The 18,569-nt window shown below is 41.2% G+C and overlaps 1 protein-coding gene across 1 annotated transcript in view; it reads left to right on the top strand.

The window, feature by feature from the left end:
• The window catches only part of LOC145343882 (cleavage and polyadenylation specificity factor subunit 7-like), a 76,998-nt gene that overhangs the window by 16,813 nt on the left and 41,616 nt on the right, over positions 1-18,569 (top strand). The window contains exons 3-4 of the mRNA XM_080190362.1: positions 7,657-7,760; positions 17,684-17,829. Of these exons, the coding sequence (XP_080046488.1) occupies positions 7,657-7,760; positions 17,684-17,829 (250 nt within the window). The remainder of the gene's footprint in view (positions 1-7,656; positions 7,761-17,683; positions 17,830-18,569) is intronic.

Below are 18,569 nucleotides of genomic sequence, written 5' to 3'. Positions count from 1 at the left end.
GTCTAGTGACAATACCACTATGCCACCATCTCCCTTATCTCAGACATTTTATGAAGTGTCTTTCATGGGTTTCAGTGTCTCAGTATTTCAGTGGCCAGTAATGTACTAATTGAAATGTTGTCACAGTGGTTCTTGAACATGGTCGAAGGACCCCCTTTGCAAATGGATTAGTCATCATGAACCCCATCCAAATTTTGATACTATATAATACTTATAATATGAAGGTGCTGCATTTAAAGACTGTTTTCTTAAAACAATGAGATGAGTGGACGTGCTTCCCATTGTAGAGTTTGCAACCAGTCTTCAGCCATTTTGATTCACGCCAAAAGATTTCAAGAAATGGCTGTGTGCACTGGATATAACAATGACTAAGTTCTGATAGCACTCTAGATGTAGGGCTGAAGACTTGTGCTACAAAATTAGCTGTGCCTATAACCATGCTGTACCACTACAATACAGGTAGTACCTGACCAAGTGAGAAATTGCCCAGTCCATAAAAAGTAGCACTAATCCAACCCAACCAATTAATCTACTATCAGTCCACTGTCAATCATCTGCAAAGTGATGGAAGGTGTAATCAGTAGAGCTATCAAGTGGTACAGGATCATCAATAACATGCACAGTAAGAAGTCACAAAACATCAGGTTAAAGTCCAACACTTTTATTTGATAGCATGAGCTTTTGGAGCGCTGCCCCTACATCAAGTGATGAAGTCAGTTAATGAAGGGGCAGTGCTCCGAAAGCTCAAGCTACCAAATAAACCTGTTAGGCTTTAACTTGGTGTTGTGAGATTTCTTACTGTGCCTATCCCAGTCCAACACCAGCATCTCACATCAGTAACATGCTTAAGTATACTTAGTTTGGGTTCCACCAGGATCTCTTGGTTTTGGACCTCATTACAACCTATTTCCAAACATGGCAATAGATCTTAATTCCAGAGCTGAGGTGTGATTAGCCGCCGTTGACATCTAGGCAGCTTTTGAATGCATGTGGCATCAAGGCACTCTGGTAAATTGAAAACAGAAAAACATTACTGGTAATTACATTAATAATACTGGTAATTACATTAGTAATAAGAACTACGTTTGCTGACAATACTAAGTTGGATGGGAAATGAAGTCGTGAAAAGGACACACAAAGGCTGTAGAGTGTTGGATGTGTGGGCAAGAACATGGCAGATGGAATTCAATGTGATGAAGTATAAAGTGTCCACGTGAGTAGAAAAATTGTAAAAAGCAAGTATTTTTTGAATAGTAAAAGACTGAGAGATGTTTGCATTCAGAGGGACTTGGGTGTCATTATACACAAACCTCATAATTAACATGCAGATACAGCAAGCAATTAGGAAGGTAAATTATATGTTAGCTTTTGTTACAGATGGATTTGAGTATAAGAATAAAGTACTGTCTTTGCAAATTTGGTCTCCTTATCAAAGGAAGGATATATTTATGCTAGAGGGATTGCAACAAAGGTTCACTAGACTGTGTCATGAGATGAGAAGAGATTATGTAGACTAGGTCTCTATTTCCTGGAGTTTAGAAGATTGAAAGATGATACAATTGAAACGCATACTATTATTAAGGGGCTTAACAAAGTAAATGTTGACAAAATGTTTCCTCTGGCTGGGGAATCTTAAACCAAGGTATAAGTCTCAGAATGAGAGGTCAGCCATTTAGGACTGCATTGAGGAGAAGATTCTTCACTGAATGGATTGTGAAGCTTTGGAATTATCCAGCTTCAGAGAGCTGTGGGTGCTCAGTCACCAAGTATATTTAAGACTGAGATGGGTAGATATTGGGGTACTAAGGGAGTTTACGGATATGGGGATAGCATGGGGCGATGTAATTGAAGCAGAAGATCAGCTATGATCATCCTACACCTATTTTTTATATTCTTATATTTAGCACAAATGAAGATGGTTGTTGTTGATGGAGGCCAATCTTTTAGTCCCAGGACATTGCTACAAAAGTTCCACAGGGTGCTGTCAGACCCAGTGTTTTTCACCAATGCCCTCCCCTCTGTCCTAAATTCAGAAGTGGAGTTGAGGATTATTAGATCAATCATGATCTCATTAAATGGTAGAGCAGATTCAATGGGCTGAATGCCCTACTTTCCAACATTTTATGCTGCAAGACCTGGAAAACATTCTGGCTTGGGCTGATAAATGATAGGTAATATTTGTGCCATGAGTATCAGCAATAACCATCTCCAACAAAAGGCAATGTAACAACCTTCCCTTCACGTTCAGCAATCCCTACCATCTGAAGTAGCCACTCCTTTGATCACCATTGCACCTAGGCAGCAGTGTGTATCATCTACAAAATGTACGGCAGTAACTTGCCAAGGTACCTTTGACAGCATTTTCCAAAACCTTGACCTGTGCCATTTAGAGAATCAAGGGCAGCTGGTGGACTAGAACATGACCACTTGCAAGTTCCCCTCTAGGTCACACACCATCCTGACATGGAACTTTGTCCCTGTTGCTTCATTGTTCCTATGTCACAGTTCTGAAATTCCCTCCCTAGTAGCACTATGGATATATTTGCACCACATGGACTGCAGTGGTTCAAGAGGCAGCTGACCATCATTTTCTCAAGGACAATTAGGGAAGGATGCTCATGAATGAATATAATGAAAGTCTTTCTACCCTGGGTGCTCCCATCCTAGGTGAGATTGCCAGCTGACTCTGCTGCATTTTTAAATGGCCTTGTTTACTTGTGTCTCCTGGATTACATTTTGTTTTTTGACTCCAGTTTGTGAGGTGATGTCATTTCTCACACAGCAAGGCTTTACAAACAGCAGTGAGGCATATTACTGGTGAATCTTTTCCTTTAGGAATAAATACTAGCCAGATAACTAAGAGAAATCTCATGGACGTTCTCAAATAGTGGAATGGAAATATCCATCTGAGAGAGCAGAGAGGGCTTCAGTTTAATGTCTCATTCAAAATCTGTGTTTGAGGAAGTAGTCCTGGCCAAACCATGATTTTGACTGAGATAAATGTGGCATACCTAAATGGTAATGGGATTGTGTGGGTGGTACGTGCACTGAGGCTTGGTGTACAAGGAAAACTCGCATGAATATCAGGAAAATAGTTTTGGAAACTGAGGGAGGAAGAAAAACGAAAAGAAAATGTTTTATATGAAGCTGTAAGAATTGTGATCAAGGCAAAATTAAAACCAGTGAGTAAAAAGATATTTTTGGGATTTTCGCCTTGTGCAATTGGCCTCATTTGTTCAATGAACAGAAAATTCATGGACTGGTGAACACTTATAGAACAAAGAACAACCCAGCACGGGAAACAGGCCCTTCGGCCCAACAAGCCTGCGCCGCCGCATCATCCTACACCTATTCTACCCTGCGTGTCTATGAATGGAACCCCTAACTTAGCCAGATTCAGGGGAGAATAGTGTCAATTTGGTAAACCAATCAGCCTAAGAGCACATCTTTGGGGTGTGGGAGGAAACCAGAGCGCCCGGAGGAAACCCACACAACCACAGAGAGAATGCGCAAACTCCCACAGACACAGGCCCAAATCCATGTATCTGCACAGCTAGCAATGCTAGTCACTGAGCTGTTGCGGCGCCCGTCTACCGGTCCAGGATCAAGCACATACACCGACACAAAGTACTAGGCCACTCCCGGAACCTGCAAGAGCAGCCTACGCACGACCCACCGTGTGCATGCCCCTTCTTTGACAACAAGGTGGACCTCCACCTGCGGAATAAAAGACAAAAACGTTAACATACAAATCTGCACTTCCGGTGTCTCCCGAGGCTCTGACCTTATTTAATACCCCCTACTATAACCCTCCATCCTCGTTTCGTTCATGTGTCTGTCTAAGTGAACCTTAAACGAGTCCAACGTTCCTGCCTCCACCACCCTACTCGGTAGCGCGTTCCATACCCCCACGACCCTCTGCGTGAAGAACCTTCCTCTCACATCCAAATTATACCTCTCCCCCCTCACCCTTAGATCATGACCTCTCGTAATTGTACTCAGTCTAGGGAGCAGTCTCTCACTGTTGACTCTATGTATTCCCTTCAGTATCTTATATACCTCTATCCTGTCCCCCCTCAATCTCCGTCTTTCCAAGGAGAAAAGTCCCAGTTTCTCCAACCTTTCCTCGTAACCCAGTCCCTCCATGCCAGGCAACATTCTGGTAAACCTCCTCTGCACCCTCTCCAGAGTCTCCACGTCCTTCCGGTAGTAAGGTGACCAGAACTGGACGCAGTACTCCAAATGCGGTCTAACCAACGTTCTGTACAACTGAAGCATTAGACGGCAGCTCTTATACTCTATACCCCTTCCTATAAAAGCTAGCATTCCATAAGCTTTCCTCACAACCTTCTCCACTTGTGTCGCAACCTTCATGGACTTGTGAACCTGCACTCCCAGGTCCCTCTGTATTTCTATACTCCTAATCGGTCTACCTTTTATCACGTAGCTCCTCTCTGCATTATTCCTTCCAAAATGCATCACCTCACATTTGTCAGGATTAAATTCCATCTGCCACCTATCTGCCCAATGTACCAACCTATCTATATCCTGTTGTATCACCTGACATTCCACTTCAGTATCCGCCAACCCTGCCATCTTGGTGTCATCCGCAAACTTGCTGATCACACCACTTACGCTCTTTTCCAAGTCGTTTATGTATACTACAAAGAGGAGAGGTCCCAGTACTGAGCCCTGCGGCACACCACTGGTCACTGGCCTCCAGCCCGAAAAGGTCCCCTCAACAACTACCCTCTGTCTCCTATTGCCCAGCCAGTTCTCAATCCATCTAGCTACCTGACCTCGTATCCCATGCGCCTTAACCTTTTCTACCAGCCGACCATGAGGGACTTTGTCAAACGCCTTACTGAAATCCATATAGATGACATCAACGGCTCTCCCATCGTCAACCGTTTTTGTCACCTCCTCAAAGAATTCTACCGGATTCGTAAGGCAAGACCTCCCCCTAACAAAGCCATGTTGCGTATCCCTAATCAGATCGCAACGCTCCAAATGCTCATACATCCTACCCCTAAGTATTTTTTCCATTAATTTCCCTACCACCGATGTCAAACTCACCGGCCTATAATTTCCAGGGTTATCCCTACTACCTTTTTTAAACAGCGGTACCACATTTGCTACCCTCCAGTCTTCTGGGACCTCACCTGTGTCCAAAGAAGAGACAAAGATTTGCGCCAGAGGTCCGTCAATTTCATCTTTCCCCTCCCTAAGCAGCCTGGGATAAATACCATCAGGCCCCGGAGCTTTATCCGTCCTTACGCTACCTAAAAGCCCTAGCAATTCCTCCCTCGTAATAGATATTTCCTGCAACTGACCCACAGCTCCCTCCAAGACACCGCACGACACTGAACCCCTCTCCTTCGTGAACACCGACGCAAAGTATTCATTCAGGAGTTCCCCCATTCCCTCTGACTCAATACATAATTCCCCACTTTTGTCCCTAAGAGGACCAATTTTCCCTCTAACTACTCTCTATGTGGGAAATCATAATTAGTGTTGCCCTTTGGGTGTCTTGTTCTGCACCAGGGTTTTAAAAGAAGTAGTGAGAGCAGGAATAAGCCATGGAATAAGCCACCTTGAGTCTGCTCTGACAGTCAGTAGGTCATGGCTAAAATTTTATATCAGCTCTATTTTTCCCATTCTCTCCCATATCCTTTGATTCCTTTTGTGCCCATCAATTTGTTGATCTTAATCCTGAATATATTCAATGACTGAGCATCCATAGTCTGTTGGGGTAGAGAATTCCAAAGATTCACAATCATCTGAGTGAAGGAACTTTGTCTCATCTTAGTCCTAAATGGCTAACCCCTTATCCTGAGACTGTGGTCCCTAATCTATAGGCAACATGGTGGCACAGTGGTTATGGGCAGCATGATGGCACAGTGGTTAGCACTGCTGCCTCACAGTGCCAGGGACCCAAGTTCAATTCTGGCCTTGGGTGACTGACTATGTGGAGTTTGCATGTTCTCCTCGTGTCTACATGGGTTTTCTCCAGTGCTTGGTTTCCTCCCACAATCCAAAGAAGTGCAGGTTAGATTGATTGGCCATGCTAAATTGTCCCTTAGTTTCCCAAGATATGCAGGTTAGTTGGATTGGCTATGAGATACAGTGAGGTGGTGGGCCTGAGTGACATACTCTATCAGAGAATCAATGCAGACTCAATGGCTAAATGGACTCTTTCTGCATTGAGGGGATTCTGAGTCTATACTCTCCAGAGTAACAAATCAGCAACTATTCTTTTGAGGCCTTTATATATTTCAGTGGAATCAATTTTACTCCTTTGAAACTCCAAAGAATATAGGCTCAATGTCAATGTCTCTTTATAGGACAGGTGAGACCCCAGAAATCAATCTAGTGAAATTTGTTGTATACCCTTTCAAACAAGTGAATCTTTCCTTGGGCAAGGAGACCAAAACTTTACATGGTACTGCAGGTGTGATATTGATCAATCGCTGCAAGACTTCCTTACTCTTTTACTCCAACCCCCTTGCAATAAAGGTTACACTACATTATCCTTACTAATTCTTGCTTCACATGTTAACTTCCTGTGATTCATGTCTAAGAACCCATAAATGCCCTCAATACCAACATGTACCAACTGCTTTTAAAAATATTCTGCTTTCCAGTCTTTCGACCAAGATGCCTAACTTCACATTTTCCAGCCTGAAACCAAAATAATCAATGGGATTATGACAATCTTGGAAACATTTACACTGGAGGAATAAAGGATCAAGATGTAATCAAGAATTAAAGGGTGTGGTCAGGATCATTATCAATATACAAATATCCCCTATTTAGGGCTAGTTCTATTAACACATTTTTATCTCAGTCGTTTTATAAATAAAGAACCTTCCCAAATAGTGATGTCAGCCGTATTCTCCATTTTCATTTTAGCGCAGTTATAGCACGTGCGTCAAGACTGCTTTGGTAAGTTATTACTGCACATGTTAGTCAGTCATTACTATGCGTGCGTCAAGAAGAGTGCTAATACTACATTCAATGAAAACTCTAGATGGAAACATTGTTTTGTGGAAGATTGTGCATTGTTGGTGCATTATTTTCACTTATTTAACATTTTTTGAAAATTGTGCATTGTGAGCAAGTATTCTGCATAAATACATTAATACATAAAAATAGCCTTTTAATCTAAAAATTACCGGTCAGGAATGCAACCTACCATTCTTACATACTTTCTTATGAGAAGGGGATTTCTGTTTAGAATGATTTTGTTTAGCCCACAGCTTTTTGAGAACACATTAGAATGCTAAACAAGGGATAGCGCCATTACATTTTCTACTGATTCCACAGCAGGACGATAAAAGGCAAGTTTATTACTAACAATACAAGAGCTTGATGAACATATGGAATACTGCTAAGACATGTATTGTGAGCGTAACAATAATGATATGCTAGTAAGCCAACAAATACTGAAATCTGCTGATGATATTGATGACCCCTAGGATTGCCTACAAGAGCCACCCTTCCAATTCTAATTTATACAAAAAATACAAAAGTTTGCATTTCAAATAGTCAATAAAAATGGCACCGCTTCTAGCTTTGAAAGCTATTGTGGGGGAATTAAAAGTCTGATCTAAATTTGCTAGTGACTTTTTACCCCTTCTGATTTGTTTCATTCAGTGGACAACAGATCAGGACGTGGCTGATGCTGTCCATTCAGTTGGTGTGCAGGACCTGTTGGAAATCAAGTTCTATGAAAACAGAGTCAATGGACAGTCTAAAGGGTGAGTACATATGAAAATTCAATTGAGCTAAAGAAATACAATTAGCTCCCATATTAACTGCACCTTGAGGTGCTAAAAATAAAGCCTTTCATTTATATAGCAGTGGCAAAGTAGGATTGTCACTGGATTATCATAGAATTCCTACAGTGCAGGAGGCGGCCATTCGGCCCATCGAGTCTGCACTGACCACAATCCCACCCAGACCCTATCCTCTTAACCCCATGCATTTACCCCAGCTAGTCCCCCTGACACTAAGGGGCAATTTAGCATGGCCAATCCATCTAACGTGCACATCTTTGGACACTAAGGTGCAATTTAGCATGGCCAATCCACCTAACCCGCAAATCCACAAGTAATCCACAAATCCAGGTTTGAATCCCAACACAGCAGCTGGTGAAATCTGAATTCAATAAAATATCTAGAATTAAAAGTCTCATGATGACGATTAAACCATTGTTGATTATCATAAAAACCCATCTGGTTCATTAATGTCCTTTAGGGAAGAAAATCTCTCACCCTTACTCGGTCTTGCCTACGTGTGACTCCAGACCCACAGCAATGTGCTTGATTCTTAAAAATCTCCTCTGAAATGGTCTAGCCACTCAGTTCAAGGGCACTTAGGGATGGGCAATAAATGCTAGCCTTGTCAGCGACACCCACATCCTTTGAAAGAATTATAAAAATCAAATTATTTTTCTCAGAATGGCTCAGTGCTTCAAATACAGCGAACCAAATTTGAAACACAAGACTGTTATGATGTAAACTAATGTAGCAGCAATTTTCCACGTGACTGATAAAATAAACAGGGAGTTAATTTTGCCTTGTTTAAAAGGGAGACATTGCTCCGGGTACACAAATTGCTCTTGCTAACTTAAATAGTACAGTGCAATCACAAACAGACAGCACCTTGGGGCAATGCAGCAACATTGAGGTTGAATGCCAGCTGCAGTGTACATCAGTGTTATCTATGTACTGAACTCCTGAAATTTTGACTGTTAAGTCAAGGTGATACTAGAATAAATATTTCTGAATGATGGCTTGAAATCAAACCTGAGTCAGTTCTTTGGAAGGCTGGCACGTGCACCATATCAGCATCTGAGTCCTCCAGGTATAGCACTAGATATACCACTTTTGAGTTATTCAAACCAGGCAAAGAAATACAAATTTACTTTTGTGTTAGGATGGCTATGGACGTGGAATATGGTTTAACATTCTTTTGTTTAATTTAGTCTTCCTGATCAATTTAAATCAGGTGCTAGGGATATAGGAAGCTGGCTGAAAAAACCCTAAAACTTGGACAGAAGGCAGCTAGGTTAAATTAAATCCCACTAATTGTACTGTATCTCAGGAGTCCTGGGTTTCTGACTAAATTACTTTTATTTCCCTTCCATCAGCAGGTTGAAAATCCATCCTTTTCAACTTTATGATGATTGTTTCCAACTATTGTTGGGCTTGCTATCTTCTCCCAACTAAGAGTTCTTATTCATACTCTGTTTAAGATATGTGCAAAAACAAGGATAACAGTCTTTGGTGCTGATACTAAAGCTCAGACAACTGTAATGATGTGTGTGGGAAAATTTCATCCTGTGTTTTGTTAAACTACAAAAACATCTGCTGGTACAATTATAATGTTCGATCCTTGAAGCATAGTTTCAGCAGCAGAAGATGTATAAAGGTAAAGTCACCATAGTCCCAGATGACCATAGGCTGAGACTGGTGGTGATTTAACCTGAGGATCACCATACCTCAGGCGAGGAAAAAGGTTGAGAAGGCAGAGCCTTCATGAATAACCTCAGCCAGTATGGAAATTGAATCTATGCTGTTGGCGTCACTCTGTATCACTAACCAGCCAACTGAGCTAAATCGACCACAAAAGGTATATATAACACTTATAATCACTTGGAGCACAATACTGTCCATTTAATTGATTTGATTTATTATTGTCACATGTATTAACATACAGTGAAAAGTATTATTTCTTGCGCGCTACACAGACAAAACATATCGTTCATAGAGAAGGAAACGAGAAGGTGCAGAATGTAGTGTTACGGTGTTAATGTTAAACAAGGAGAAATCAGATTTTAGGGGAGAGAGACAGATTGGAGTCCTAACATAGGTGTAGAGAAAGATCAACTTAATGCAAGGTAAGTCCATTCAAAAGACTGACAGCAGCAGGGAAGAAGCTGTTCTTGAATCGGTTGATATGAGACCTCAAACTTTTGTATCTTTTTCCCAGTGGAAGTGAGAATGTCCAGGGTGCACGGGGTCCTTAATTATGCTGGCTGCTTTACCGAGGCAGCAGGAACGGTAGACAGAGCTAATGGATGGGAAGCTGGTTTGTATGATGGGTTAGGCTACATTCAAGACCTTTTGTAGTTCCTTGCAGTCCGAGCAGGAGCCATACCAAGCTGTGATACAACCAGAAAGAATGCTTTCTGTGGTGCATCTGTAAAAGTTGATGAGAATTGTAGGTAACATGCCAAATTCCCTTGGTGAGTGTCTGGAACAAGCTGCCAGAGATAGTAGTAGAGACGGGTACAATTTTGTCTTCTAAAAAGCATTTAGATAGTTACATGGGTACGATGGGTATAGCAGGCAATTGGGATTAGTTTAGGGGTTTTAAAAAAAAAGGGTGGCGTGGACAAGCTGGGTTGAAGGGCCTGTTTCCATGTTGTAAATCTCTCTGACCCTATGACTCTTGTCCGTTCAAACAGACCCCCACCTCCAGAATGGCATCTCTGAGAAAGAGGCATTGGTGGGCTTTCTTAACTATAGTATCGACATGGGGAGACCAGGACAGGTTGTTGGCGATCTAGCTATTTACCATTTATATAGATGATCTGGAGGAGGGAACCGAGTGTAGGGTGTTGAAATTTGCTGATGACACCAAGATTGGTGGAAAGGCAAATTGTGCGGAGGGTGTGGAGAGTCTGCAGAAGGATCTAGATAGGCTGGGCGAATGGGCCAGGAAATGGCAAATGGAATTTAATGTTGGCAAGTGTGAGGTGGTCCACTTTGGTAGGAAGAATGGTAGGAAGGACTATTACTTACGTGGCGAAAAACTGCAGCAGGCGACGGTGCAGAGGGACCTCGGGGTCCTTGTGCATGAGTCGCAAAAACCCAGCCTGCAGGTGCAGCAGGTGGTCAGGAAGGCGAATGGGATGCTGGCCTTCATCGCGAGGGGGATTGAATATAAAAGTAGGGACGTCTTGCTGCAGCTGTATAGGGCATTGGTGAGGCCGCAGCTGGAGTACTGTGTGCAGTTTTGGGCGCCGCACCTGCGCAAGGATGTTTTGGCCTTGGAGGGAGTGCAGAGGAGGTTTACTAGGCTGATACCGGAGTTGAGGGGGTTGAGCTATGAGGAGAGGCTGAATAAACTAGGCTTGTACTCGTTAGAGTTTAGAAGAATGAGGGGAGATCTCATTGAGACGTATAAGATGATGAATGGGATGGATAGGATAGAGGTGGAGAGACTCTTCCCGCTCAAAAAAGACAGTAGGACTAGGGGGCACAGCCTCAAGATAAAGGGGGGGGCGGTTTAGAACGGAGTTGAGGAGGAACTTCTTCACTCAAAGGGTGGTGAATCTCTGGAATTCTCTGCCCGTTGAAGTGGTGGAGGCTGCCTCGCTAAATATTTTTAAGAAGCGGGTTGATGGGTTTTTGATAAGAGAGGGGATTAAGGGTTATGGGGAGAGGGCGGGAAAGTGGAACTGAGCCACGACAGATCAGCCATGATCTTATTGAATGGCGGGGCAGGCTCGAAGGGCCAGATGGCCTACTCCTGCTCCTATTTCTTATGTTCTTATGGACACTTAAAAACTTGAAGCTCTCGACCCTTTCTACTTCGTCCCCATTGATGTAGACGGGCATGTTCCTGAAGTCTGTGACAATCTCTTTCGTTTTGCTAACATTGAGGGAGAGATTATTGTTGCCGCACCAGTTCACCAGATTCCCTATCTCTTTCCTTTATTCTGCCTTGTCATTGTTTGAGATCCAACCCACTACGATGGTGTTGTCAGCAAACTTGAAAATCGAATTGGAGGGGAATTTGGCCACACAGTCATAGGTGTGTAAGAGTATACAAGGCTGCGAACACAGCCTTTCGGGGCACCAGCGTTGAGGATGATCGTGGAGGAGGTGTTGTTGCCTGTCCTTACTGATTGTAGTCTGAGAGTTAGGAAGTTCAGGAACCAATCGCAGAGGGAAGTGCCGAGGCTCAGGCCATGGAGTTTGGAAATGAGTTTCGTGGGAATAATGATGTTAAAGGTTGAGCTATAGTCAATAGTTTGACGTAGGTGTCTTTGTGTTTAAGTTTGCATATTACACCAGATTGGGTTCAGAGGTCAATGATAGTAACAGGTGTGTTAACTAATCCAAAAGAATATGGATAAGCCAAAACAGTGGGCAGAGAAATGGTAAATTCAACAAATATCAAAGTGATTTACAGAGCATCACTTGCATCCTCAGGATAACCCAAACCACATCTTGGTCCTTAATTACTTCTTTTGAAATGCTGTCACTTTGATATAGACAAAATTGGGTAGAAGGAACAAGCATATGAATTATGCTTAAATGCCATTGTGCTTGAGATAACAGCGGAAGAGAAATTGGGGCTTTGGTGGACAGATCATTAAAATTATTGTCCTGTGCTCATATAATATCAAGAAAGCAGATAAAATGTTAGATATATTTGAGTGTGATTTGTAAATCAAAGCGGTATATGAGAAAAATATTTGAATTTATATTGTGCTTTTCACAACCACCAGATGTCTCAGCGATTTTCAGCAAACTGAGTATATTTGAAGTGTAGCCACTGTTGTAATGTAGGAAGCATGGCAGCTATAAAATTGTTTTTATAGTGTTGATTGTTAACTACCTGCTCCTCATAGAAATAGTGTCATGGAGCTTTTACATTCACCTGAAGGGACAATTAGGAACCTTGGTTTAACATCTTGTTTCAAAGTGGCGCCTCCTGCAGTGCAGTATTTCCTCAGGTCTCCGAATGTCAATCTTGATTTTTTGCTTTGGAGTGGGATTTGAACCCGAAACCTTGTGATTCAGAGGCAAGGGTTCTACCAATTTAGGCCTGGATGACACACATGTTGTGTTGGGATGTTGTGTTCAGTTGTGGTTTCCATGTTACAGGAAAAGTGCAAGATTATTGGAGGGAGTCCTAGGGAGGACTGCAGGACTGATTCCCAAATAGAGAGATGATGTCTACTGCAGACTTATCTTGTAGGAAAAGGAGATTGAAGGGAGACTTAGTGAAGACCTGATGTGGAGAAATTAGATTGAGCAATGTTTTTCTGTTAGCATAAAGTTTAAGGACTAGGGACACGCCCTGGAATTAAAAGGAAATAGGAAAGTTAGGTAATTTTTAAAATAATTATCAGATAATGGAATAGATTTGTGGTGGGAATAATAGTGGAAAACGTTTTTTAGAAGATCTGGATAATTCCAATCATGAATATTGCAACAAGTTCTAGACCCACATTAAGAAAACTGATGTGAATTTCAGGAAATTGTAGAGTCATAATGGAGAAGAATCAATGATGGTTCTGTCTGAAACATTACCATGTTATTATGTAATTGCTGGTCCTTAACTTTAGATGGAAGAATTAATATGATTAAACATGGAGTGTCTCACACTGTGTTACTGTGTATTTTTTTCTGGTAGTTGTTGCCGTCCCTTCACAAATTACAACAAATTTAATCCTTATTCATAATAAAAAAAATCCCCTGTAGAGTCAGTTATGAGAATTGCCCAATGTTTTCTCATCAAAGAAAATAGGAAACATTAATTAAAAGACAATTGGGCAATAATGTAGAAGCATTGGCCTGATTATGTTTTTAATATTCTTTCGGAAGTGACTTTAATGGTATTTTCATAGTTAGAATGACTTTCAGAAATAGTTTGTTGTGGCCCTGATGGATTATTAAATAATACATTGCCTCTCGTTTAAATTTCTAATTACTCTAGATGACTATTTGATTCTGTAGTCATACAGATTTGTTTTGAAAATTCAGGTAATTCCAGTTTGGTGTGATTGGGGGCTGGTGACCATTTTGAGATTATCTCTGTGTGGGGTAGGTAAATCTGCAGCCCATTTTCAAATGATCTTTGTGTGGGATAGATAGGGCTGGTAGTCATTTTGTGTAGAGCTTGAGGTTTGTGAAAATAATCATTGTGGCTCAAAATCACAAGCACAGTCTTGTGAAGCTAGCAAACAAGAGTGATTATATGGGAAAAGAAAAATTAGTTCACTGTTACTTCCAGTGTGACTTGCCCAACAAACACTCAAGATTACCATGTCAATAGTTAGTAACTTTCTCAAATACCTTTAAACTGAAAAAAGAAAAAAATTGACTGGCGTTCCTATTTTTGATTGCTAAACTGTGTGTACTCCTGAAAATAGATCTGTGGACATCAAATAAGGACAGGATCAGATTTAGCTGTGATGAGCATTGTGAATGAATAGTCTGCTGTGCCACAGCAAGAAATCTGCTCCCTCTGAAGTCACGTACAAAGATGGTCACAGATGTCGTAAAACAGACTGCAGGAACTCGTGGAATTACACCACAGCAAGAAAATGGAGACTTTTTTCATTAATATTCCATTCAACATCAGCCACAGATTACTTAAATAGCATATTACTTTATAATTTGTCATAAGAATTGCACTGTTTGGTTGAGAAAGTTTGTACAATTATTTTAATGAGCCAGAGCACACTCTGACCTTTTTAGTACAATGCCATTCAGTTGAATCATCCTTGCGTTGCGTCATATTATTATAACAAAGCAATAATTAAGCTTGTGTTTTTTTTTTCCTCTTTGTGCTGATTGGGGATCGGAACACAGAATTTCTGTTGTGCTTTACATCTTATTAATATGATGTGTGTGGCATGGTGGCACAGTGGCTAGCACTATTACCTCACAGAGCCAGGGACCCAGGTTGAATTCCGGCCATGGGTGACTAACTGTGTGGAGTTTGCACATTCTTCGCGTCTCCGTGGGTTTCCTCCCATAGTCCAAAGATGTACAGGTTAGTTTGATTACCATGCTAAATTGCCCTTAATGTCAGGGAGAGTAATGGGATAAATATGTAGGATTATGGGAATAGGATCTGGATGGGATTGTTGTCAGTGCAAGCTTGATAGGCTGAATTGCCTCTTTCTGCACTGTAGGGATTCTTTGATTCTAAATTAACATGGTTCATTCTTTCATTGCATGAATACAAATAAGGCCCAACATATTACTGTCTAATTTCATAGATTCCCTACAGTGCAGAAGGAGGCCATTCCACCCATCAAGTCTGCACCAACTCCCTGAAAGAACATCTTCCCTAACCCAGTAACCCCCACATGTTTACCATGGGAAACACCATTAGTGCTTATAAGGGAAGATGCAGTTCAGCTCTGTGTGAACTTAACATGGTGTTAACATGGAATGTTGTGTCAGAAACTAGCAGCTCATGTATTCAGTTCTGCACAAATCTGTTTGTAGATTATCGTTTAAAAAAAGCAAAGCTGTCAACTCATTACCACAGCTTACATGCTCTTATAAAATAGGTCTCCAAATTGGCATTTATGATTGGGATATTGAAGTGCAATTAGTTTACTAGGCATTACAAAATTGGGATTTCATATCAGGTTCAGTAACTTTTGTAAAGAGAAAAGAACAGTTAATGTTTTGTATAGAACTTGTTTATCAGAAAATAAACCTTTCTTCTCTACCCAGACGCTTTAGGACCTGCACTCCAGCTGTGCATTTTCAGTTTTATTTTTTATTCCCAATGTTAGCAGGTATTTTACTTATTTATCTGTAATTTAATAAAGGCAGCAGTGTGGCATGGGTATTAATCTCTCTGAAAGTCAGGACGTCTGCCACTTGAAATGGCATTTACCAAATCTTGGCTCAGTTAATGAAGTGCCAAATAGCATGAGAAGAGTTTTAAAAAGGATCTAGACTCTTGTCAGTTTAAAAAAAAAGGCCTGAATCAATTTTAACATGAGACAACCAGGCCTCTGTGATTATGTTGCTGAGCAAGATGCCAATTACACTTTGAACTGAGAATTACAGTGCAGTAAATAAATTAATGTTTAACCTGTGAGAATGGTACCATGAGATTAACCAAGTTTTTATAAAATAAAAGCAAAAAATGCCAGATGACACATCAGGCCAGAGAGATTCTGTGAAGCAAACCAAAGGGTTGACATTGCCACGATGGAAAGTGGAGAAAATGAAGCCCCAAGTCACTGAGTTGATAACTGGACCACCAGTTGGAGTACAAAGTCATGCACAACAGAAGGCCCAGCTTGCTGTGTCTCAGTTAGCTAATCTGTGCCAGGGCAATAGAAGAGTGGCTCAGCGGCACTGTGGTTAGCACTGCTGCCTCACACCACCAGGGATGCGGGTTCAATTCCAGCCTTGGTTGACTTTGGGCAGCATGGTGGCACAGTGATTAGCATTGCTGCCTCGCAGTGCCAGGACCCGGATTTGATGCCAGCCAGGGTAACTGGCTGTGTGGCATTTGCATGTTCTCCCTGTGTCTGTATGTGTTTCTTCTGGGTGCTTCAGTTGTCCAAAGATGTGCAGGTTAGGTGGACTAGCCATGCTAAAGTGTCCCTTAGTATCCCAAGATGTGTAGTTTGGGGGATTAGCAGGGTTAATACATGGAGGTATGGGGATAGGGCCTGGGTGAGATGCTTCGTTGGAGAGTTGGTGCATACTCAATGGACTGAATGGCCTGTTTCCGCACTGTAGGGATTCTATGGTCTATAAAGACAGTTCTGCAATCTAGAAGACAGAATTGGACTTGGTTATGATGCCTGCAGAATTGTAAAATTTGGTGAGGATGTAGAGGTTGCCCAGCACGAGGAGTGAAAATGAGTGCTACAGCAAAAAGTGAGAATGAAATATGTATTGAGTACAGCATGTTTTGTTCTTTCTATATGAGTTTAAGATGCAAACTTTTGTAAACACTTTGTTGACATGGAACTTGTACTAACTGAAACATTTTGGAAGTGGAGACTTAGCAGAATAGTGAAGTAGAAGCTCAAGAACAGCTATGATCATATTGAATGACAGAGCAGGTTTGATGGGCTGTATGGTCTACAATTATTCTGCTACTATTTCTTATGTTGTTATGTTTGTTCAGAATTAGATGTAAAATTAAGTTACCTAGAATCTGTGACATCTTGCTGTAAATAGAAATAAGAATCAGTGGAAGTGAACTGGGCCCTAATTGCCCTTGAGAAGGTGGTCGTGAGTTGTCTTCTTTAATTGCTGCCAGCCATCAGTGTAAGTACACCTATAATGCTGTTAGGAAGGTAAAAATAGTTGCATGCCATAGCAAGCTTGAATACTGTCTCTGTACATATTCCACCAACACCTCATTAGATGGCAATCAGAAGCAGGAACATTATCTAATTATTTATTTTCCCTCCTTATCATCCTCCTTAGGTTAGTGATGGTTTTGTAAGAGTTTGGTGGGTAGAGATGGCACATGCTACAATTGAAAGAATCAGACTTGAAGGGTCCTAGATTCACTCCCTGGTTTGTTTTTGATCTGTTTTTTTTTGATGAACTGACTGGGAAGGGAAGGGGATTAGGGAAGGATAAATCAGTGTGGGTCACAACTGTTGATTACTATCCAGTACCTTCACCCAGAAAGTGCATAAATGCAGATGTTGTGTCAAAAAAGGATCAAATTCATCTCTCCAAGGTTCACCCACTGTCTGGACTTATACATGAACAAAAGGACATTGGGCCAAGATAACACACAAATGTTGGAACCCATGGAACAATGGCTAGCAAGGGCCTTTAAGAGAAATGGGGAGAAAACTAGAAATTGCTGCTTACCAGTATAGTGTGACGAATAATAGAGATCTTTATCTTTTTGTTTCCCTCTACTTATTGACCAGGTTTGCTGAAGTATATGTGGGCTCTAAAAGTTCCATTCTGCGCCTCATGGAGCAACTTCCACAAAGAGAAGTTCATGGACAGAGACTGGAGGTCATGCCTTACAACAAACAGAACCTCAACCAGTTTGAAGCGCAATCCAAGAAAAGTAAATCTTTGGAAATTCTACACTACATTAGATCTTCATTAACCTCTTTGCAGACCTGTATGTTTATGAGCCAGAGTAATACCTGTCAAGTGGAATGGTGGAAAACTATTTCATGTTCAGTTATGTCAGGAATTACTCTGGTCACATGATAATAAGCCAGTTACTAACACTGGCTTTATGTGGCACAATATGTTTCCATTTGGTTATTCTAGCAAATGCAAAATTAAATGGAAGTATTGTCATTAGGCGAATTGAACTAGTTGAATGGATACTAAATTCAGCTTCATGCCTTTGTCATATTAAGTTTTACTGAGGCAGGAAAACATATTATTCTGATGCAGCTATTAACCAATGAGAAAGCAAAAGGCCAAATTTTTTGAGAAAACTTGTTTCCACTAAATAGCAACAGTGGAATACAAAGTGCAAATGCTATCTGGTGGGTTCGAGGTACTTCAGTTGTGGGGTAAATTACACAACTGGGCAACAGTTTATGTTCAGAGGGAATATGATTGGGAGTGTTAACTTTTTTATTCCCTTCCTGCCTCCTCCCCTATGGTTTAATATGACAAATGTTTCTATTTTCATATTTGTGAACTGTAAATATGTTTTTAAATGGATCTTATTGAAAATATGATGGAAGGAACAGTGCGTAATATCATATATTTTTTCAAGAGATTTCTTGTTGTGATGTGACCATGTTGCCCATTGCCATCAGTGTTCCCAGACTCCACAATCTCCTG

Source organism: Carcharhinus amblyrhynchos, chromosome 6 (genome assembly GCF_965287045.1).
Source record: "Carcharhinus amblyrhynchos chromosome 6, sCarAmb.v2.hapA, whole genome shotgun sequence".
In the NCBI taxonomy this organism is placed as follows: Eukaryota; Metazoa; Chordata; class Chondrichthyes; order Carcharhiniformes; family Carcharhinidae; genus Carcharhinus; species Carcharhinus amblyrhynchos.
The sequence above is the reverse complement of the archived record's forward strand: the minus strand, read 5'-3'. Positions and strand labels throughout refer to the sequence as shown.